This window comes from Danio rerio, chromosome 18 (genome assembly GCF_052040795.2).
Source record: "Danio rerio strain M-AB ecotype USA chromosome 18, GRCz13ab, whole genome shotgun sequence".
NCBI classification, from domain to species: domain Eukaryota; kingdom Metazoa; phylum Chordata; class Actinopteri; order Cypriniformes; family Danionidae; genus Danio; species Danio rerio.
The window spans coordinates 6,558,435-6,581,653 of NC_141038.1; the positions used below are offsets into that span (position 1 = coordinate 6,558,435).

At 38.8% G+C, this 23,219-nt stretch overlaps 2 protein-coding genes across 29 annotated transcripts in view; both read right to left on the bottom strand.

Annotated features, from left to right (window-relative positions):
* The window catches only part of golim4a (golgi integral membrane protein 4a), an 836,478-nt gene that overhangs the window by 448,723 nt on the left and 364,536 nt on the right, over positions 1-23,219 (bottom strand). The window lies entirely within an intron of this gene.
* zbbx (zinc finger, B-box domain containing) overlaps positions 1-23,219 on the bottom strand; it is a 90,917-nt gene that overhangs the window by 61,143 nt on the left and 6,555 nt on the right. For 15 of the 27 annotated variants that reach the window (XR_015514564.1, XR_015514563.1, XR_015514557.1 and 12 more), the window contains 3 exons: positions 5,090-5,177; positions 4,836-4,887; positions 4,130-4,242 (listed from right to left, as the gene is read on the bottom strand). Coding sequence is in view for 11 of the 27 variants with exons in the window: in XM_087292808.1 (XP_087148934.1) it covers positions 4,130-4,242; positions 4,836-4,887; positions 5,090-5,177 (253 nt within the window). In the remaining 16 variants the exon portion in view is untranslated. The remainder of the gene's footprint in view (positions 1-4,129; positions 4,243-4,835; positions 4,888-5,089; positions 5,178-23,219) is intronic. The other 12 variants (XR_015514571.1, XR_015514568.1, XR_015514562.1 and 9 more) reach the window with 1 other exon arrangement.

The window sequence follows — 23,219 nt, forward strand, 5'->3', positions numbered from 1 at the left end:
TTACATTTTGATGTTGTGTGAATGTTACCACTATGATATCTCTATCAGACGTTGGATTTTGGTCACTTTCCTACACAACCTAAAATCAACCAAATATCAATGTCTAAACATATTACACCTTGACGTTGTGTAAACGTTACCACTATGATATCTCTATCAGACGTTGGATTTTAGTCACTTTCCTACACAACCTAAAATCAACCAAATATCAACATAATTTGATGTTATTATTGGACATCAAAATAACGTTGTCCTTAGACGCTGGCTAAACATTGAATTTTTGTCAACTGATGTCACGACTTAAATCTAGCCTAATATTAACATCTTATGATGTTGTGTGGCTGCTGGGATGGCCTCAATCAGGCTGATAACCTTAAAACAGTAGGTGGAATTTTGATGTGACATATTTGTCTCCACAATATCAGACGTTGGATTTTGGTTGCTTTCCTACACAAACTAAAATCAACCAAATATCAATGTTTAATTATGTTACATTTTGATGTTGTGTGAATGTTACCACTATGATATCTCTATCAGACGTTGGATTTTGGTCACTTTCCTACACAACCTAAAATCAACCAAATATCAATGTCTAAACATATTACACCTTGACGTTGTGTGAACGTTACCACTATGATATCTCTATCAGACGTTGGATTTTAGTCACTTTCCTACACAACCTAAAATCAACCAAATATCAACATAATTTGATGTTATTATTGGACATCAAAATAACGTTGTCCTTAGACGCTGGCTAAACATTGAATTTTTGTCAACTGATGTCACGACTTAAATCTAGCCTAATATTAACATCTTATGATGTTGTGTGGCTGCTGGGATGGCCTCAATCGGGCTGATAACCTTAAAACAGTAGGTGGAATTTTGATGTGACATATTTGTCTCCACAATATCAGACGTTGGATTTTGGTTGCTTTCCTACACAAACTAAAATCAACCAAATATCAATGTTTAATTATGTTACATTTTGATGTTGTGTGAATGTTACCACTATGATATCTCTATCAGACGTTGGATTTTGGTCACTTTCCTACACAACCTAAAATCAACCAAATATCAATGTCTAAACATATTACACCTTGACGTTGTGTGGACGTTACCACTATGATATCTCTATCAGACGTTGGATTTTGGTCACTTTCCTACACAACCTAAAATCAACCAAATATCAATGTCTAAACATATTACACCTTGACGTTGTGTGAACGTTACCACTATGATATCTCTATCAGACGTTGGATTTTAGTCACTTTCCTACACAACCTAAAATCAACCAAATATCAACATAATTTGATGTTATTATTGGACATCAAAATAACGTTGTCCTTAGACGCTGGCTAGACATTGAATTTTTGCCAACTGATGTCACGACTTAAATCTAACCTAATATTAACATCTTATGATGTTGTGTGGCTGCTGGGATGGCCTCAAATGCAGTCTCTGGTCTCCTGAAAGTTGAGTACAAATCACACAATCACTTCAAATCTGGTCATATCATCAATTTTACTATCCTTTTTACAGTATTTCAGACTGTTAGTAAAAGGATGATGGCTGATATTATATTCCCATACTACTGTAAAATCAAGTTGGCAGACAGTACCCAGTGTATACCAGTTTCTAGCAAGCAGAGTACAGTACATCATTCTCTCCTGAACAAAACAACAGCTCTACTTTCATTCCTGTGGGTTTCTCTAAGGTTGTGTGAGCGAGCACGGAGGAAACCCTCAGCTCTACACATCCATAAATACATTGAGACACACAAACACACACACCAAACACTCGCTTTAACACACTTACTGTCTTTGACAGCCAAATGCCTGTGTGCAGATTCCACAGGTACAATTCCCCTGGAGACTGTCTGTCTCAAAGCACTCAAGCATCCTTCACACACAAGCAGTGCATGAAAGTCTCAAATCTCCCAAGGGGTGAAAAGGTCGCCTTTAATACGGCCACAAAAGCACACACACACACACACACAGTGAATAAAGAAAAAGGTAAATACAGAGCTGTTCAGTGAATCTACAGCTGTGCCCATTACCAGCTTCTTTAATGGCCACATAAAAAAAGGTCTCATTTCAGCACAACATGGCTGAAATAAATTACTGACAGACTTTCTCCCCAAACTCAGGACCTTCTTTTCTAAGACACCCTGAGTGGGATTGTATTTGCAGCAGTGTATTTAGCAGTAGTTCAATCTACTGCTGTCAGTCTCTGCTCAAAGTAAAAAGCAGGATCTTGTGGTCAGGAGTTAAGGAAACTAATGGAGGATAACAAACCTTTGTGCCGTGGCCCTTAGTCTTGCAGAGGCAGACGTTTGATTACAGCTATAAAGTCTGTTGTACAGTACAGCTTATTCTGGATCTAGAAAACTGCTTGACCGATGTGTCTGATTTTAAGACTGTGTGAAACAGTGAGTATGTTTACACGGACACCAAAACTCTGTTTTTAATATGATTAAGACAATACTCTGATTAAGAGTCCATTAAACGGTGAATTTTGATTACCTTAATTTGAATAAAGTCATAATCAAACTAAACAGAAATCAAATTAATATATGTGGAGTATTGTTGAAGTACAGACATGTAAACACCTTATTTTAAGTGGCAAATTCTGCAATGTCTATGAAGAGTAGAACAGGAAGTTCTGCACCAATATATGTGCAGGAATACACGGCGATCATTTCAGACAAAATGCTGCTCAAGGATATCTTGTTTACTTGCTACAGAGCAGCTCAAAGAAAAGTAGTGAATGTCTTTTAAGAATGAACATCCGTGAACTTTGCAAACTTCTGCAAATTCACTGGCTTGATTTCTCAGAAATGATCCTTGCGGCAAACAAATAAAAATGAACAAATAAAAATAAATAAATTGGAAAATGCAGAGAATCATAAGACATTAAAAGATATTTCATCATTTTAGATTTCAATAGGCATTGTCAACTGTGAAATAAAATGTCTATACTTCAGAATTACAATTGTTTTCATTTATTTTGTGATTGAAAATCTGGATTATTCCACCACATATTGAGTTCCTAACTTTTTCTGAAGCAATATCATTCTGAATAAATGCATCTTAAAATGTGATAACAAGCGGTCAAAATGTTTATTAGAAAAATCTAGAATAAAATAAAATCAGTAATTAAACTTGCAAATATTCATTCATTCATTCATTTTCTTGTCAGCTTAGTCCATTTATTGATCTGGGGTCGCCACAGCGGAATGAACCGCCAACTTATCCAGCACGTTTTTACTCAGCAGATGCCCTTCCAGCTGCAACCCATCACTGGGAAACATCCACAAACACTCATTCACACACACGCATACACTACAGACAATGTAGCCTACCCAATTCACCTGTACCGCATGTCTTTGGACTGTGGGGGAAACTCTGGAGCACCCGGAGAAAACCCACGCGAACGCAGGGAGAACAACAAAAACACCAACTGAGCCGAGGATTGAACCAGCGACCTTCTTGCTGTGAGGCAACAGCACTACCTACTGCACCACTGCTCAGTTGGCGTTTCTGTGTGGAGTTTGCATGTTCTCCCTGCATTTGCGAGGGTTTCCTCTAGGTGCTCCAGTTCCCCCCACAATCCAAAGACATGCGGTACAGGTGAATGGGGTAGGCTAAATTGTCCATAGTGTAGGAGTGTGTGTGGATGTTTCCTAGAGATGGGTTGCAGCTGGAAGGGCATCCGCTGTGTACAGCATGTGCTAGATAAGTTGGCCCCAGATTAATAAGGGGACTAGCCGACAAAAATATGAATGAAAAATATTTTCAATTTTTTATTTTTGATCCATTAAATGCAGCCTTCATTGTAAAAGAAAATCTGGGTTCCACACAACTGTCCCAACACAAATCAATTAAGTTAATTAAATTTAAGTGCATTGATCATAAAAAATTTAATTATCCCAAAATACATGAGAATTGTGTTGTTTCAACTCATTTTTAATAAGTAGTTTGAACAAGCAGTAAAAGTCAATTTTTTGAATGTTGGTGAGCAAAAAATATTTCTTTCAGAAACCTTTCAGCAGTGTTATGATGCATGCATGAAAGGGGCAAATAGTTTGGAATTAAAAATGGTTCGCATGACAGAACGGATGAAAACTCACCAGTCCGGCTAGCTGAACTTCACACTGTCCACAGACTTTTCCCTTCAGTTTGAGTTTCCTGTTAACACCATGCGCCTTGGCAACTGGTTCGGCCATTACCTGCTTCTGTGCTGCTGCATTTTCACACACACACACACACACACACACACACACACACACACACACACACACACACACACACACACACACACACACACACACACACACACAGTGAGTTGGAAACCTCTATTATAACTGATATTTCTTTTCTATTTTTTAGCCTACAAGAATACTGTTATCTTTTGTTGTTGTTCTGTTTACAGGGAATGTTACTTAAATAATTTTTCTCAGCCCATTAGCAATTTGTGTGTCTTGTGTAGTAGATAAAGATAAATCTCGCTAAAGTTTGAAACAAGAAAACATTTCCCAACTGGGTAAATACAAATTATAATTCAACGCGTGCTCACTTATCTTAGTGTTGCTTCTCAAGTACATTTATCTTGTTTTAAGGATGTTTACTTGAAAATAATGATCAAGAAAAGTATTTGTTTTGCAGTCACAATACATGTGTTGATTTAACAAGCTTTGAAAGTTTAAAAAACTATTTCGAGTCAAATTATTTTGACATGAATACGGGTGTGAAGCTAAGACTTTACTATGCTAGTTTTAAAAGCGAATATTTTGAGAGAAAAAGAGGGAAAAACATCTCCAATTCCAGTCCACCCACCTGGCACAGGCTCATCCTTCAGCACTCTAATCTTCATCTTGCCTGGAGAGAGCTGCCCAAAACAAAATATTTCAAACACAGCATTATCACCAAAACCATGAGGAAATCATTCATGCATTAATTCTAGAAAGTATGTCCAAGGTTTTGTATGGTCGCTGACATGGACGAAGGTGAGGGCTGCTTGATTACGACTGGATATCTTATACAGAGGTTGGAAAGCATGAAAAGATGATGTCTGAGGAGAAAAGACTTACTCTGTTCTCCTTGTTCATCCTGACGTTCTGAAATGAAGGGGCAAGAACCCCAGGTTGCCCAGAATGCCAACGAGATGCTCCCATCTTCCTGTATGGAAAAATCAAACAAATCACTAATTTAAACACTGCAACGGGTTATAAAAACCAAACACTTTATCTACATAAGTTATCTTCATAAGCAGTCCACAGATATGAAGCTCCGCATTTAGACGCGGAGACAGACGAGTCTCCTCATTGATCCTGCGGATCAGCCTGAATATCTGCAGGTGACCTACTTACACCTGCAGCTTCTTCATGATGGACGTCCAGCGTTCTTCAGCCTCAAGCACCTAGACTGCAGCTCTGCACAAGAAGTTTGGCCAAAAGAGAAATGGTCATCCCCAACTGAGCCTGGTTTCTCTCAAGGTTTTTTCCTTCACTTTCGTTAATCGGTGAAGTTTGTTCCTCGTCTTGGTCGCCACTGGCTTGCTTGGTTTTGCATTGATGGATTTGCTCCTCAGTGTTTGGACTTTCAGCAATGAAAATTAAACCACAATGAGCTAAACAAGGGCGAAGCAGTGGCGCAGTAGGTAGTGCTGTCGCCTCACAGCAAGAAGGTCGCTGGGTCACTGGTACAAGCCTCCGCTCAGTTGGCATTTCTGTGTGTAGTTTGCATGTTCTCCCTGCGTTTGCATGGGTTTTCTCCGGGTGCTCCGGTTTCCCCCACAGTCCAAAGACATGTGGTACAGGTGAATTGGGTAGGCTAAATTGTCCGTAGTGTATGAGTGTGTGTGTGGATGTTTCCTAGAGATGGGTTTCTGCTGGAAGGCATCCGTTGCGTAAAAACGTGCTGGATAAGTTGGCGGTTCATTCCGCTGTGGCGACCCCAGATTAATAAAGGGACTAAGCCGACAAGAAAATGAATGAATAATTTGATTACTGATGTCCAGGTAAACATAGTCACCTCTACATGACTCCCCTACGAAACTCCCCTTTTCATGCAACCCTTCCCTCTTTCGCCACTCAACACCGAACAGAGCTGGACTCACCCACTTTCCTGACTTTTTTTTAACTAGAGGTGTGAAAACAACCTGCTGAGACAGAGGGGGTTTCATGGCCCTTTAATGTGGTAAAGTTTGAAAGGTATAGGGCATAGGGGGGATAACTGGGAATATAAAACAACCAGGAACTATGCTTTTAACTACAGCTTTAGAGCTTGCAAGCGTATAAGTTTGCGATGCAGTTTGCGAATGTTCATTGGAATGATGGATTTCGAAAACACAAAATCAACAAACTATGTTTGTAACGACAGAACTTGCGACCTTAGTTGGCTAGTGATGGTTTTCGGAAACGCACCCCAGCATGGTTTAATTTGAATGTCAATATACCATATAAATAAAAAACTAAAAACAAACTAAAAACAGAAACACTTGGTGACTTTTAATTAAGCACACACCAAATAGAGGAAAACAAACACAAACAGCACATGAAAGCTTTTGCCCTACATAATTCAGAGATACACAGACGGAGGTCGACTTCGTTTGTTTTCTGATTTGTTGTTTCGGTTGCCACATTAAATCAACAGTGTAAATAATTCACAGCGTGATTGCGGAGGAGGCCGTTTGTTTAGGATGGGCTGTCATGTTGGCGTGGAGCCACAAGCCCAAGTGTGTTCAGAGGATTGAAATGTATGTTATGTGAGTTAGTCTGTATAATATAATTCTGCTTGCTTTTGTTATGCCTGAAAATGCTTTAAAAGTATCTGTAATGACTTTGTGTTCTTATCAAAAGCCCAGAGGAATGTGCACAACACTTTGTAGCAGGTGATGTAACTGAAGCCCAATGAGTTCACATGCTCAGAGGAAGTAGGGTAAGCACTTTTAACTAATGACTAATTTAGTCATTTGTCAGAGTGACTTACCGTATACTAATTATAGAGGCAGTCCCTTTGGAACTATCTTAAGGTTAAGTGTGTTGCTCTGGGGCAAAACAGTGACGGTAATTTTAACGGTAGGTTACACCATAACCAACCCAACCTAATAAAGTGGCCCCAAAAGTATTTAGCCATTTAGGCCATTTAAAAAATACTGCAAAATTAGAGAGCCAAGTCTTTATTTTAATTGGTTTAGATTGGTAAAAAAAATAATTTATTTATTATATTTTTAATGAAAAATCTACACTAATCGGCCACTTTATTAGGTACACCTTACTAGTACCATGTTAGACCCCCCTTTGCCTTCAGAACTACCTTAATCCTTCATGGCATACACTCTCAGAAAAACAAAAGATACACGGTGGTACAAATAATGTTCCTTGAGGAACAGTTTTGAACTTTTGTAAAGTTTGTACCTTATATGGTACAGAAAAAAACTCTAAACGGGTTTAACACTAAGGATTTTTTATACAGGTCCGATCGGGCCATTGGTTGAGATTTTTTCTTGCCCTGCCAAAGTTTTCATTGGCCCCACCAAAAAAACTAAAAAGTTAATAGCTATTTCTTAGCCACATATTTTAAATAGTGGCAAAATTATGCCTGTGAATCTAGAATTTAAACATTTTAAATATGTTAATAATTGTATAATGAGCAAAATTCCAGATTTTATGCAAATGAAAGAGCAGTATGAAAAATGTGCTGGTATTTTAATGCAATTCTAAATAATTTTTATAAAAAATGGCTTGCCAAACTGACAACTTTTTTTTTTAGTTTCTTAATTTTGTACCCATGTAATTGTCTGCTTCTAAGACTTTAGAAACAGATGTTTTCTTTTAGCCTCATTGTTTAATTTTGCCGTCATGTTGCCATCTTTTCGCTGTACTGGTTGTTACCAGGTTACATAAAAAAACAAAAACGTGCTCATCGTTACTGGCCGATAGGGGCCAGTAACAATCCTGTCTACTGTCCCGAGTGTCTTTCACGCTGGCCCCGGGCCACCGGGCAGTCCTTAATGTTGAGCCCTGCTTAGGTAAGGTACACAATTGTTCCCATATAAAAGGTACAAAAGAATGTATAGTATAAGAATATATAAGAGTATAAGAGTATAAACATTAATTATTAAATTCTATAATACAATATTACAAAACAACTGGTAAAACATATACTATAGTTATTGTTAACTAAACATTAAAAACATTTCAAATAAATATTTGGTAAGCATTTTTGACACTGTTAAGGTACAAAGTGTCTTGTCACTGTGGTGGTACCTTTATGGATCAGATTTGTACCTTTAATGAAGGTACAATTTTGTATCTGTAGGTTTTAAAAACCAAAGGTACATTTTGGTTTCCCATGATGTCCTTAAATATACAAATTGCAATGGTACAAATTTGTTTTCTTGTCTTAAGGTACAATTCTGTTCCATACAAAGGTACTGCGCAGTGACAAGGGTTTGTACCTTCTTTTTTTCTGAGAGTGTAGATTCAATGGGGTACTGGAAATATTCCTCAGAGATTTTGGTCTATATTGACATGATAGCATCATGCAGTTGCTGCAGATTTGTTGTCTGCACATCCATGATGCAAATCTCCCGTTCCACCACAAAGGTGCTCAACTGGATTGAGTCAGGTGGCTGTGGAGGCTATTTAAGTACAGTAAACTCATTGTCATCTTCAAGAATCCAGTCTGAGGTGATTCACGCTTTATGACATGGCGCGTTATCCTGGTGGAAGCAGTCATTAGAAGATGGATCCACTGTGGTCATAAAGGGATGGACATAGTCAGCAACAATACTGAGGTAGGCTGTGGCGTTGACACGATGCTCAATTGGTACTAATGGGACCAAAGTGTGACAAGAAAATATCCCCCACATCATTACACCACCACCACCAGCCTGAACCGTTGATACAAGGCATGATGGATCCATGCTTTCATGTTGTTGATGCCAAATTCTGACCCGACCATCCGAATGTTGCAGCAGACTCATCAGACCAGGCAATGTCTTTGAAATCTTCTATTGTCCAATTTTGGTGAGCCTGTGTGAATTGTAGCCTCAGTTTTCTGCTCTTATCTGACAGGAATGGCACCTGGTGTGGTCTTCTGCTGCTGTTGCCCATCTGCCTCAAGGTTGGATATGATGTGCATTAGAGATGCTCTTCTGCAGACCTCGGTTGCAACGAGTGCTTATCAGAATTACCGTTGACTTTTTATCAGCTGGAACCAGTCTGGCCATTCTACTCGAACCTCTGGCATCAACAAGGCATTGGCGCACACAGAACTCCCGCTCACTGGATATTTTCTCTTTTTCTGATCATTCTCTGTCAATCCTAGAGATGGTTGTGCATGAAAATCCCAGTAGATCAGCAGTTTCTAAAATACTCAGATCAGCCCATCTGGCACCAACGACCATGCCACGTTCAAAGTCACTTAAATCACCTTTCTTCCCCCTTCTGATGCTTGGTTTGAACTGAAGCAGATCGTCTTGACCATGTCTACATGCATAAATGCATTCAAATGCTGTCATGTGATTGGATAATTATAAATATGCGTTAACGAGCTGTTGGACAGGTGTACCTAATTAAGTGGCCGGTGAGTGTATTTATTATTATTTGTTAACTGCTAATACTGCTACATACAAATAAGTATTGTTTTGTTGTTACCGTCTTAAAGAATTATTTTTTATGCTAAAATCTCTACTGTCACTTTCATCTCCTGTCAGTTGAAATCATCCTTGCACAAAATAGCTAATAACTTTTTGTTCAAAACGAAAAATACTATATTTTTTCAAGGCAAAAATCTTAATTCACTTAATGGGAAATCCACATATTTAAAAAGGTAGCAGTGTGGTAAATACTTAAGCTTAATAGTTTGTTACCTAGCCCTGAGCAAGAGAAATAGGTAAATTTGTGAATACTCACTTTCCTTCAGCTTAGTCCCTGATTTATCAGGGGTCACCACAGTAGAATGAACCACCAATTAAGTTCTGAAAAGATCATGCATCTAAAAATACCCAGCTCAGCAGCTCTGCTAAAATCATCTGATATTCTAAAAGACAGAGAAAGTCAGAGTCTGTGGAAGCGGCCAGCAGGAATAGAGGACACTTCCTCTGTGCTGTCCACTCTCATTAAGGGCTGTTTATGTGCTGGCCTTTATCAGTCTGATGGAGACGGGCGTTTGGGATGGGGATTAACCACGCTCAAGCCTGCCTGTCAGCATTATGGGAAAACGCGCAGGCAACGTGGCAGTTGTGCTAACAACTGGCGGATTACCATCACGCGCACACACTGAGTGCCAACCAACAAGACAAACACTTATCTCCTGTCAGGGTCACAGACATGCAGCTAGCTCTGCTGCTACTCCAGCCTGTCCTGTGGCGGCAGTGAGACAGGTGAGGGGTTACGCTACTGCACATCTGACCTTGTGTTAAATCAAGCTAAAATGTAATTTACTCCTGCGGTGGCAGGAGTTTTCAGCAGCCCTAATGATCCTTCAGGAATCCTTACTATATGCTGATTTTGCTGCTCAACAATGGAGTTGTGCGGTATAAACTGAGGCCCCGTTTACACTAATATGTTTTAGTTTTAAAATGACGTTTTAGAATGAAAGCAATCCACGTCCACACTGGTGTTTCATCTAGCGTGTCTGAAAAGATCTCACACTACACCACTGAAAACGCGGACCACATGACCACACACACACTCTGTCATGAGCTGCAGTGTATGCGGACATCTGAGCCCCAGGCATTCAGCGGGTGCTTTGAGCACACCTCCCCAGGTGAGAGCAGCGCACATCGGACAGTTCATCAAAGATCTAAAGCTGAACTATATATGTTAAGCGTGATATTTAATTCATCTCGTCTCCATCTAATGACTCTTCTGTCTTGTTCTCAGGTAACGTGTTTTGGCTGAGCGCAAAGATAAGTTAATATATTAATTTATGTAACCACCTACACCGATTCTGCACATTTGACTGATTGCTTGCCTTTATTTACTATATTGAATCAACTTATTGTTTAACTGATTGCCATTATTGATTATTAAATCTTAAATTCAGCAGAAGAGACGTTTGTATGCTTCATATTTTTCAATGAACATGAAAAGAGGCAGTTATGCTATAGGCTTTGTTCTGTCATAAATATGCATACAGCGAAGATGACGGTCATATAAAAATGTAGCTACATGACGCCTCAACATTTTTGTTGTCTGTTAAGTTATGAATAGGGATGTGCAGATCCGATCACATGATCGAAAATCAGGCCCGATCACGCAGTTTCAGACTCAATTGGAATCAAACGTTACCTCCCGATCAGCCCTCGAATATATATCTCATTATTTTTTAACACATAGTTATGCATCTATAGTTCCTAAAAGCACATTACTGGTTTTGCAAACTCTGTGGCACTTTTTTTTATTTTTTTGTTTACATGCCTGCTGGGTATTTTAAGGTGCTATTTGTTTTTATATTAGATTTTTTTATATTTACTCTTGCACTTAAGTCTAAAATTAAAGAATTGATGTTATTTATTACTTGATTGTTCAAGCTACCTCACAGGGTTGTTGAATGTTAAAACAAAGTGAATTTGATAAAAAAATAAGGAACATCCTGGATCTGTTTCTTCGCTCTTCTTTATTTTTTATTTTAGCATGTAGAAGTATTGGATCGGGTTTCGGTATCGGCAGATACTTAAAATTAAATAGCTCTGACTTGGACTCGAGAGCAAAAAAACCTGATCATTGTTTCATTGTCCACACTGACATAGAGCAGCAGCTTTTTAATACGAAAACGGCCTCTTCAGCATTTCAAAAACACTGTTTTCGGGGCTCGAAAACTCTGGGTTAGTGTGGACGGAAGGCGTAACTGTAGCAAAAGTTATGCACTTTAAAACTAAAACATATTATCGTAAACGGGGCCTAAAGTTATTTAGATGTTAGTATCAGTATGTTAGCTGTAGAATATCTAAACTAGTGTGCTCCAAAACAGTGACAAACTCCTGCTTGGAAGACATAAATCTGATATAAACATCAAAAGTTGGCAGTTTGTCACGTCCGCCCAAATGGATCAACAATTTTTGGACCAAACTTCATACTTTCATTTCTCATCAAGTCCTCTGACCAATCAAATGCTGTCTAGCATCTGACATGCCCGCCCCCTTTAATATGCTATTCATATGCTTTTAATTTGATGTGCTCAACCAATCTCACTGGCAGAGCTGTGATAAAAACAAAACCTCATTTGCCCTTTTTATTAAAAAAGGGACTACTTTATGTCCTGCCTTCATATTTTAGTTGAGATTACGTCACATTTTTAATATAAAAATGCACATTTCAACGCACTTCACAGGACTTTTAATACTTTTCTACAGAAATATCCAAAGTTCAACAAAGCTCCAAAGAACTGCATTTATCTAAATAAAATAATCTGTTTAAATATTATATGGCAGTGTGCCCATCGGTTAATTTCCTGAGGCTAGCATATTTATTAATGATTTGCAAAGGGAATGTTGCATATTGCCAGCAGCAGAGTGAGGTGTGTCTAATTTTCATTCTGAGTGCTGTGAACTTGGCATATCTTTCTGGTCACCAAAAGTTGGTGAACTTTCAACTTATCACTCTTACTTCTAAACCAGTCCTCCAATCCAGAATGCAGGAAAAATGAGACAAATATCACCAACCTGAGCAACAAGTGAACAATCTCCAAACATCAACATCTCAGAACATTCATAACAACACTGATTTGACTAACAGTGCTACAGTAGGAAGAACTGTTTGTTCATCATCTAGCTAATCTAGCCAAATGTTGACCTCTAAAAGCATTCAGAAGAATATCTGGCATTTCCAGCTGGTTATAAAATACTTGGTGGACACTCAGCATATGGGCTACATTTACTAAACAGGATAAATTACTGTCAATATGCAGGTGCACCAGCTCATTTTCATAATGTCTAATTCAGCACATAAACCAGCTCAAATTATGTAATAAATAAAGCAGAGCTGATGATGATAAGGTTCATGTAATCTGCTAACAACACAGACAATCAGTGGGTAAAAAAAAAAATAAAAAATTTAAGCATAATAGCTCAAGATTCCGGTAAACAGCCTACTGCAAGACTCAGTAAATCATGACGCATAATTCATTTAAATAGTCTCCTTATGAATGTTACACCTGAAAGGACTTCTACAAATAAAATGCAATAATGTTAGCCACAAAAGAGCCCATTGTTGCACAGCATGTCTTTGATTAATCCTGCTGACAGTAGTTTTTCTTTAAGCCAAAATAGGCTTGTTGTTTTTATTGTATTATAAATGTACTAAATCCATTAAATGAGCAATGAAATGTAATTTGTTTTGTCAATATGTTGTATGGTAACACTTTAGATTAGTGGTCCATTAGTTCATGTGTTTACTAACATTAAGTAAGAATGAATAATCTTGGGACGTCACGGTGGCACAGCATGATCACCTCACAGCAAGAAGGTCACTGGTTCTAGCCCCAGCTGAGCCAGTTGGGATTTCTGTGAGGAGTTTGCATGTTCTCCCCAGGTTGACATGGGTTTCCTCTGGGTGCTCCGGTTTCTCCCACAGTCCAAAGACATGCGGTACAGGTGAATTGAATAAGATAAATTGGCATTAGTGTATGTGTTTGAATGCAAGAGCATGCGGCTGAAAGGGCATCCACTGCATAAAACATATACTGGATAAGTTGGCGGTTCATTTCACTGTGGCGACCCCTGACCAATAAAGGAACAAAGGCGAAAAGGAAAAAAAGAATAATCTTGTTAAGCATTTAATAATAATTATAGTTTAACATTAACTAATACGTTATTAAAATCCAAAAACGTGCTTGTTAGCATTGGTTAATACACCGTGACTTAACATGAACTAAAGCTATTTAACTTAAATAACATTAACTAACATTAATGAAGATGAATTAATACAGTTATTAATGTATTACTAATTGTTTGTTCATGTTAGCAAATACATTAACTAACATTAACTAATGGGCCATTATTTTAAAGTGTTACCAGTTGTATTACTGTAATTATTTATTTCATTCATTTTCATTAGGCTTAGTCCCTTATTTATCAGGGGTCACCAAAGCGGAATGAACCACCAACTATTCCAGCATATGTTTCACGCAGCGTATGCCTTTCCAGCTGCAACCCAGTACTAGGAATCATCCATACACTCTCACAATCACAGTGCATGTGTTTCGACTGTGTTGGAAAACCGGACCACCTGAAGGTAAACATGGGGAGAACATGCAAACTCCACAATGAAATGCCAACTGGTCCAATCAGGATTCGAACCAGCGTGTCACGGTTGTCAGGTGCATGCGCTCTGTCTATTCATGTTTTGTTGTTGTCACATGGTTTTGTGTTATGGCTCTCATGTGCTCTAATGCGTGTTTTGTTTACATCACGTGATCAGCGGGACTATCAGCAGCATTTTCACAGTCAATTTAACAGAATCAACGATAGGCTTAAAATCTGAGGAATTCTCTGTGCGCAGATTCCGTGTGGGCCTACTCATAAGTTGTTATTAAACATTCAAATCCAAACAAAGTCTTCATTTTTTCAGGTTGCCCAAGCTCTTTCCCACTCAAAAGGAGCAAGATCACGACACCAACCTAATTTATGGCTGTGTTACACATTATTATCCTCTGAATAAAGCCTCTGTAAAGGAGGCCATCTACTGAAGTGCAGGTAAACCTCACTCTTCTACCTTCAAAAAATGCTCTAGTGGCAGACACTTGAGGATATGGTCTTTAGCCTCCTTGTTAGAGCACCGGACTCCAATGCGCAGAATCACCAGTTTGATCCCTGCTCGGAGCGGGTTGGGTGTGGGACTAGTGGTTTACACCTCCTCCGATCACTGTAATTCACAACTAGGTTTTGATGGTAAATCTCTTCCCAAAATGTTTACAAGTTTGTAGGCGTTGCTGTCATGTGATGTTTGACAGGACGGACTGTACCTCGTTCATTTCATAAAGATTACAAAACAGAAAACAGTTGTTTTCAAGTCCACTTGGTTCATTTAAAAGAAGAGGTATCAAGCTTTAGGAATATATATTTCTCATGTCTGTGAAGCAAGTATTTGCTGAGATTCCAGTGCCTTTGCTGACACCAAAAGCCATCGTAAAAACACATGTCTAATCTGAGCCACTCCCCCAGAGAATCCTAAGTCTATAGCAATTGATGATTGGCCCATGTACTAGTAGGTGGGGCATCATTCACCATATTGTCAACTACACTTTTCCCCATTAAAGGGCCATGACACCCCCCACTTTCGGTTAAAGTCTACTTCAGAATTTTTTCAAAAGATGCATGATTAATGGGCGTGGAGCTCCGCGAGCATCGGGCAGGAGTGGGCGTGGCCAGCAGGGGAGAAAGGGAGCGAACACCAACTGTTGATGTCAGTCAGCTCACAAAATTAGACAAACCATGAGGAGACGCATGCGTTTATAGTTTACAAAGTTAAAATGCAAAGAAATAAACAGTAATTTAATGCCCTGCTACATTTGTTATTCGTAATTTCATATACAGACAACCACAATTTATATCATTATACCAATAATCGTGTTCATATAAACACTATAAATGAGGACTTCTCCCTCAATCCCCGGGTCTGAATCATAGATCTAAATGCAGACCCAGTGCAGCAGGTCTCCTGACCTGTCTATTTTAACCATTAGTCCTGCTGGTAATCAGAGGATTTAGGCAAACACAGCAGCACGGCGATGTGTCTGAATGTGAATGAACTCCTGACACAAGACGACATCTGCCATTCTCTAATTCTCGTGCTGCTCTCCCTACAAAAATGCTTGCATCACACACACAGCTTTGCTGTATGATCGGCCCTGACATGATCGCAGGGAAAAAACATGCAACAAACCCCGTGGATCATGGAAACAAACACATACGAGCCTTCGTAAACGGCTACTGCACGTCTGCGTCTGCCTTGCCTTCGGAAAGCACGTGCTGTCGTGCTCTCATGAATAATTAAGCAGCCGGCTCTTCTCATAGGATAAGGTAACTCCGCTTTGAATAATAATGAGAAACCGATGCGTCATCATTGCACTTGCAGTACTACGCTACGTCGCCGAATTTGATCCCTCCCCAAAAATCATTTTAAACCCGGAAGCTGAAATTAGCTGACAAAAGCTCTAAATTATCCAGTTTTCCCCACAATTAAAGCTGACAGGTGCTAACATTGTCTTAACTGATGCTCAACACACACACATCTGTTAATATTAAAAAAAAGTTCTTCAGGGTGTCCTGAACCTTTAAAAACAATGCAGGGGCGAAGCAGTGGCGCAGTAGGTAGTGCTGTCGCCTCACAGCAAGAAGGTTGCTGGGTCGCTGGTTCGAGCCCTGGCTCAGTTGGCGTTTCTGTTTGCATGTTCTCCCTGCATTCGTGTGGGTTTGCTCCGGTTTCCCCCAGTCCAAAGACTGTGGGGGAAATGAAGGCTAAATGTTCGTATTGTATAAGTGTGTGTGTGAATGTGTGTGGATGTTTCCCAGAGATGGTTTGAGGCTGGAAGGGCATCCTCTGCATAAAAACTTGCTGGATAAGTTGGCGGTTCATTCCGCTGTGGCGACCCCAGATTAATAAATAGACTAAGCCAACAAGAAAATTAAGGAAAAACAATGCAAGTGACATGTCTTGGGTATTCTGTAATCTTTAACTTCACACTGCGTCCAAAAATAACAGAGGAAAACATATTCTGTGTAAACGGACCCTAAGAATATAGTGGCATCAAGGCCGCTGCTCTTAAATATCAGCACGAAGCCCTGTGAACACAGTATTCATTTCCCCAAAAAATATCATAGTGTAAACTAATGACTAGCTTTGAAAGGACTGACATCAAAGAAAGTCTAGGTAACTACGAATCTGTCCAAGTGGTCCACTTTGTAATCACAGCTTAGACGCCCACAGAGCACAAGGCCACAGCCTATCGCTCCCATCTGCTCTTATGAATTCACCTGTGGCCCTTCAATCCTCTGCCTTCGCCATAATAAACAGTGAGCAGGCTGAGCGTGGAGGAAGATAACATCAACCATTCCCAGCACGACGCCTGCAACAGAAGTTCTGCTTTGATTAATAGCTCCCGATAACAGCTAATCTGAAAGAGTTTTATTTAAAAACGTCCGCATGGAGGCAATCGTAATTTAGATACGGTGCCGCTTACATCCCTTAATATGACAGTTCCGGTACACGACTCAGATCTCGCAGACATCTAGTCTGTTGCTGCATTCAGCTGATTAGCAGAAAACCCTGCCTTGTGTTATTGATACAACTTCTGCTATTGTTTCCGTTCTGACTAGGCACAAATATGCTAAATTACGGATACATTCGTGTTTTCTCATCATAATTCATCCTGACTGACTGCACGTAGATGTTTGCATCTGTTCTGGAAGTACATATATATGAGAATATGATGTACTCACTGCATCTACCCCATTACAGTAGTGTTTCCCTCGCCTGTTGAATTATGAGCTTATATGTACGCCTAAAACGGCCGCCACTATAAATTCATGAGGTGGACCTACACAGGTCACATTTTAGTGTTATTAATGAAGAGCTGAAGGAAGGGGGCCAGGCTGAGCGGAGAAAGAGAGAGAGAGACATCAAATTAATAACTACTGATGTTATTTTTTCCTATTCTTTTATTTTGACAGAAAACTAATTTCCTGCCTTTCTCGTTTTGGCATAGGGTCCCACTTAATCTTAATTTGTTTGGGAGAAATGGGAAGACAAGCATGGCGGCGGGGCGAGAGCGGAGCTGCTGGAGCCGAGATGACTCAATTTCCTTCCACTCGATGGCTATGCTGATCCCATCACACCACATCGCTCTGAAGTCAAAGCATCACCCGAGTTCACCTGCAGAGCAGACCAGACGCTGCATACACCATGTGACCATCAGATTTAAAAGCTAAAGGCATCTCTGTCACGCCACTTCTACATACTTTATACAAGCATACATACTGCTCTTTACTGCTTCTCACATTATTATATATTAGGCTCTTAACCAAAGGAGATTTGGGTGGTTACATTTATCCTATGCATTTCAACTGTGGGGTATTCCCCCTCAAGACATGCAGAATAGGTGAATTGGGTAAGCTAAATTGTTTGTAGTGTATGTGTGTGAATGAGCGTGTATGGAGTGATGGGTTGAAGCTGGAAGGGCATCCGCTGGTTAACCATATCCTGGATAAGTTAGTGGTTCATTTTGCTGTGGTGACCCCTGAATAATAAAATAACTAACAGATTCCTAATTTATATATGTGTATATATATATATATATATATATATATATATATATATATATATATATATATATATATATACACACACACACACACAGTTGAAGTTTGAATAATAAACCCCCCTGAATTATTAGCCCCCTCGCATTTCTAAACATAACAGTTTTGATAACTCATTTCTAAAAAATTGTTTATTTTATCTTTGCCATGATGACAGTTAATAAGATTTTACTAGTATTTTTCAAGACACTTCTATACAGCTTAAAGTGACATTTCAAGGTTTAACTAGGTTAATTAGATTTACAATGCAGGTTAGGGCAGGGGTGTCCAAACTCGGTCCTGGCGTGCCGGTGTCCTGCCGAGTTTAGCTCCAACTTGCTTAAACTCACTTGCCAGGAAGTTACTTGTATATCAAGTAAAAGCTTGATTAGCTGCTTTACGTGTGTTTGATTAGGGTTGGAGCTAAACTCTCCAGGACACCGGCCCTCCAGGACTGAGTTTGGACAGCCCTGGGTTAGGGTAATTAGGCAAGTTATTGTATAACGATGGTTTGTTCTGTAGACTATCGAAAAAATATAGCTTAAAGGGGCTAATAATTTCAACCCTAAAACGGTTTTAAAAAATTAAAAAATGCTTTTATTCTAGCTGAAATAAAACAAGACTTTCTCCAGAAAAAAATATATTATCAGACATACTGTGAATATTTCCTTGCTCTGTTATACATTTGTTAGGGAAATATTTAAAAAAGAAAAAGGGGGCTAATAAGTCTGACTTCCACTGTATGATGTAAAAAATCTGCATTTTAAACATTTGAATGAAAAAAAAAACAAAATCTTTATTCTAAATATTTAGTAAATGTTTTTGGTACATCAAAAAGTTTGGTAAGAGTGACAATTAATTGTCAACAACAAAAAAGACGCAGTATTTAAATCTCATAATCAGGGCCAGATGGAATCTGCAGACGTTTTTTGCTATTTCTGCGGAGAACTTTGGTAAAAATCTGCGGATTTATGCGGAATTATTTTAGGAGTATCATAACTAAAACCTTAATACATTAAATAAAAAGTGATAAATTACTGAATTAAAACTGAATATATTTAGATTTACACATTTACAAAAAGTAAATAAACAGAATTAATGATGGGCTAAAAATCTGCAAAAATCTGCAGAATGCTGCAGAAAATCTCGCGCGCAGATTCCGTGTGGGCCTACTCATAATTATTTAGAAAATGAGGTAACTAACTGCAAAAAAAGTCCAGTTTTTGAGAAAGAATAAACACCCCTTTCACCAGGCTGTTTACGAGCATGTATATACAGGGTTCTCACTCCTTCAAAGACACCAAATTCAAGGACTTTTTAAATCAATAATAATTTGAAATCAAGCACCTTAATTCACATCCACAGCAAATATAGCACCACTAAAGTCCTTCATGTACCTAACATTTCACTTACACTGAATATTGAAAATGTCACAGAAATGTTGATGTTTTGAATGTGTCATTTTCAAAAATAAAGACCATTTTAAAGAGCTTTAATACAATTAGTTAAATTCTATACTGGCAATATTCAAATGAGGATTCTAAAAATTGACAAAATGAATGGTTTGTCATAGTTCCTGTACAATATTTAAATTTAAGATTTTTAATTTAAGGATTTCTTAGTTTTTTCGTTCAGTTTTTAAAAGCAGCACAATAAAATTGTTGAAATAACATCATTAATTTTAAATTTAAGCACTTTCAATGTTTCTATGTTTGTTTTTAAGTACTTTAAGTCCAGGCCTTGAATTCATATGTCTGAAATTCAAGTGTTTTCAAGAAGAGTGGGAACCCTGAATATACGTTTATTGTTCATGTGTATTGGTATTGTAGACCATAAGCTGGTCACTTATCTATTTTTTTTTAAATGTGCCTATATCAAATCATGTTCCTAAACTAATGTACTGTATGCACACTCTCATAATTCATTCATTTTCCTTTGGCTTAGTCTCTATTTCAGATGTCACCACAACGGAATGAACCGCCAACTAAAACAGCAAATGTTTTACGCAGCAGATGCCCCTCCAGCTGTAACCCAGTATTGGGGAAACACCCATAAACACTCATTCACACGCACACTCATACAGTACAGACAACTTAGTCTATTCAATTCATCTATTCTACTTGTTTTTGGACTGTGGGGAGCCGGAGCACCCGTAGGAAATCCAGGGCAACATGGGGAGAACATGCAAACTCCACACAGAAATGCCAACGGGCTCAGTCGGGACTCAAACCAGCAACCTTCTTGCTGTGAGGTGACAATGCTAACCACTGAGCCACCGTGCTGCCACACACCCATCAAACACAAGCAAAAGTTTACAGAATTGAACAGAATTGTATAGATGTGCAGCTGGATTCAAGGATGCTGAGGACATAAAGTTCTTCTATGATAACTTTTGGATGTCTTTGGCCTTAACATTGAACTACATATGTCAGCTTGATTCCTCAAGGCACTGCACTTTGGTGACCTAAATCCCTGAGAAAGCATATATGCACTGGCTTTGATGGATTGACACTTTATGACAAATGTCAAGACGTGTTAATGTAGATATACAAAGTCACATTTAAAAAAAGTGATCTTTGTGTCCTTTATATCATCATATACAAAGTAAATCCACTCTTCCTTTTATGCTCCATGATTGTGGAATGATACTCAAGCTTTTAGTAACAATTATTATTATCATTTACCTTTACTCCAGTCTATAATGAGCAAACTATGCTTTTGTTTTAAGCATTTTATTTTGACTTTTTTATATAGACCTTTTTCTTGGAACGCAAAATTACCCATTATGCTTTGCGTGTATGCGCAAGGAGAATGCGAAGAACTTCCGGTCGGCAGCTGACGCGTGTAAACAGTCACATTTGGACAGCTTTGAAACGATAGTTTTAATCTATTTTACCTGCTTTTATCCTCTTTGAACTAATACTGTCGTCCATCAGCACCATCTCCTGGACTGATCATTTAAGGAAATGCGATCTAATAGGATGGAAAACAGCTGCTGTGAGGCATTTTCCCCTCATTGTCAGACGGCATCTTCTGCCGTTTAAATGAAGCCTTGTCATCGCTAAAGTCAACATTTTCTCTTTATTTCAAATATATACCCAGCCCAAACAAATACAAACACACGTAGCCTGTACTGTGCCACTGACACACTGATTTAATAACTGTGACAAAGTGAAAATATAACGTTAGGCTAGTGTCATTTCGAAATGACAGAAAAACCGTGGTAAAAACGACACGCGAAATAAAACACAAACGGCTCACGATTAGAATGAACAGCAAATCATCCAGCAGAGGATCAGTAACAGACTTTTATTGGTCATTTTTGTAAATTGCACGACTTTCATACCTGTTAAGTTTCATGCCAGTACTGGTTTGCTCTCTCTCTCTCTCTCTCTCTCTCTCTCTCTCTTTCTCTCTGTGTGTGTGCGTGTGTGTGTTAAAGAGACACTGAGCTAACAGCTGACAGGCCGGGAACGCGCACACATACACTGTTATTTCTGACGGCAGACACGAGAACTAGTAGAACGTTTTTCTGGTATTTCTGACGCGCTTGAACCACATGTGACAGATTATAACGGCTTTAACAGACACATTTCTAAGTTTTGTGTCACAAAAACACTCTGTTATCCAATAAAAACATTATTGAAACCCATTTTCGGAGCGCAAATTATCAGTTGTACACGCTGTAAACGGAAGTTTTTAGCATTCTACCGGAAGACGCTGGTCGCTGTGGCGCCCGCCATGCAGCAGCCATGAAAAAGGTCTATAGTGTTACTATTTATCATTTTGGTTGTGTATTGTGTGTCACACGAAAATATGAAGGAAGAGGTTTTGTCGTTGAATTTTACAGTCCAGTTCTGCAATGAAATAATCCTAACTTTGATTGTTTGTCTCCTTGCATGACAGAGGATTCATGAAACTCTATTAGCGCCAACTACACAACAATATAGCCCCCAAAAAAAATTACACAAGTGTACTCTTCTGACAAACTAAGAGCAGTGAAACACATAGTTTCATCAATACCAATAGCTAAAAATCCCCAAGAAGTATCCAAGTGGCTCCATTACTGAGTTAAAAGGATAGTTAAATTAACAATAGCCCCTTTCACACATACAGACCTCTCCAGAAAATTACCATCAGTTTTCTGGAAAGGTCTGTATGTGTGAACAGGCCCTTTTTGAAAATACCGGTAAATTCGTTTCGGCTATTTTCCGGAAAGAGAAGTTGTAACATTACCGGTAATTTGCTGGAATGCTGCTCTGTGTGAACGCAGAAGGAAGATTGCTGGAAAGCGCGCGTTCACGACTAGAACTTGCTGACATAAGACGTCTACTTTAGCCAATTAAAACAGTCAGACGCATTCAAGTCCATGCGGTTTATGAAAATAAAAGCCTTTAAATATTTTTCCAGACACATTTAGCAGCTAGATGTTAGTCAGATAACACTTCTATGTTCCTTCTTAATGCCAACTGTGTAAATAATTATCGATAAGTTGCTTATGACAAACCACTCCTTGTTTACTTTCAAGCTCTGCTTCCTTCAGTTGCTTGACACGTCACGTGTGCCCGTGAAGGAGCCGGTGAGCGCCAGCACACACACATATCATGTACATCTCTACATGTAAAAGTTTTTCTCTATATGTTTTCATCAAGTTGTTCACAATACTGATCCATCCACAGAGTTTGTAATGTAGTCAAATGTTTACAAACGCAAGCGCAGCCGTTTAGAGCTCATTTCTGGTTAAATACCGCTATCTTAGAATGGATGTGTGAACGGTCTTTTCCAGAAAAATTCCGTAATGTCCTCGCCTGTATGAACAGCGCTATTTTGAATTTACTTTTCAGATATTGACCCGTATCACTGTGGGAAAGGGGCTATTCTCTCATCATTTATCAGCCTTCACATGTTCCAAATCT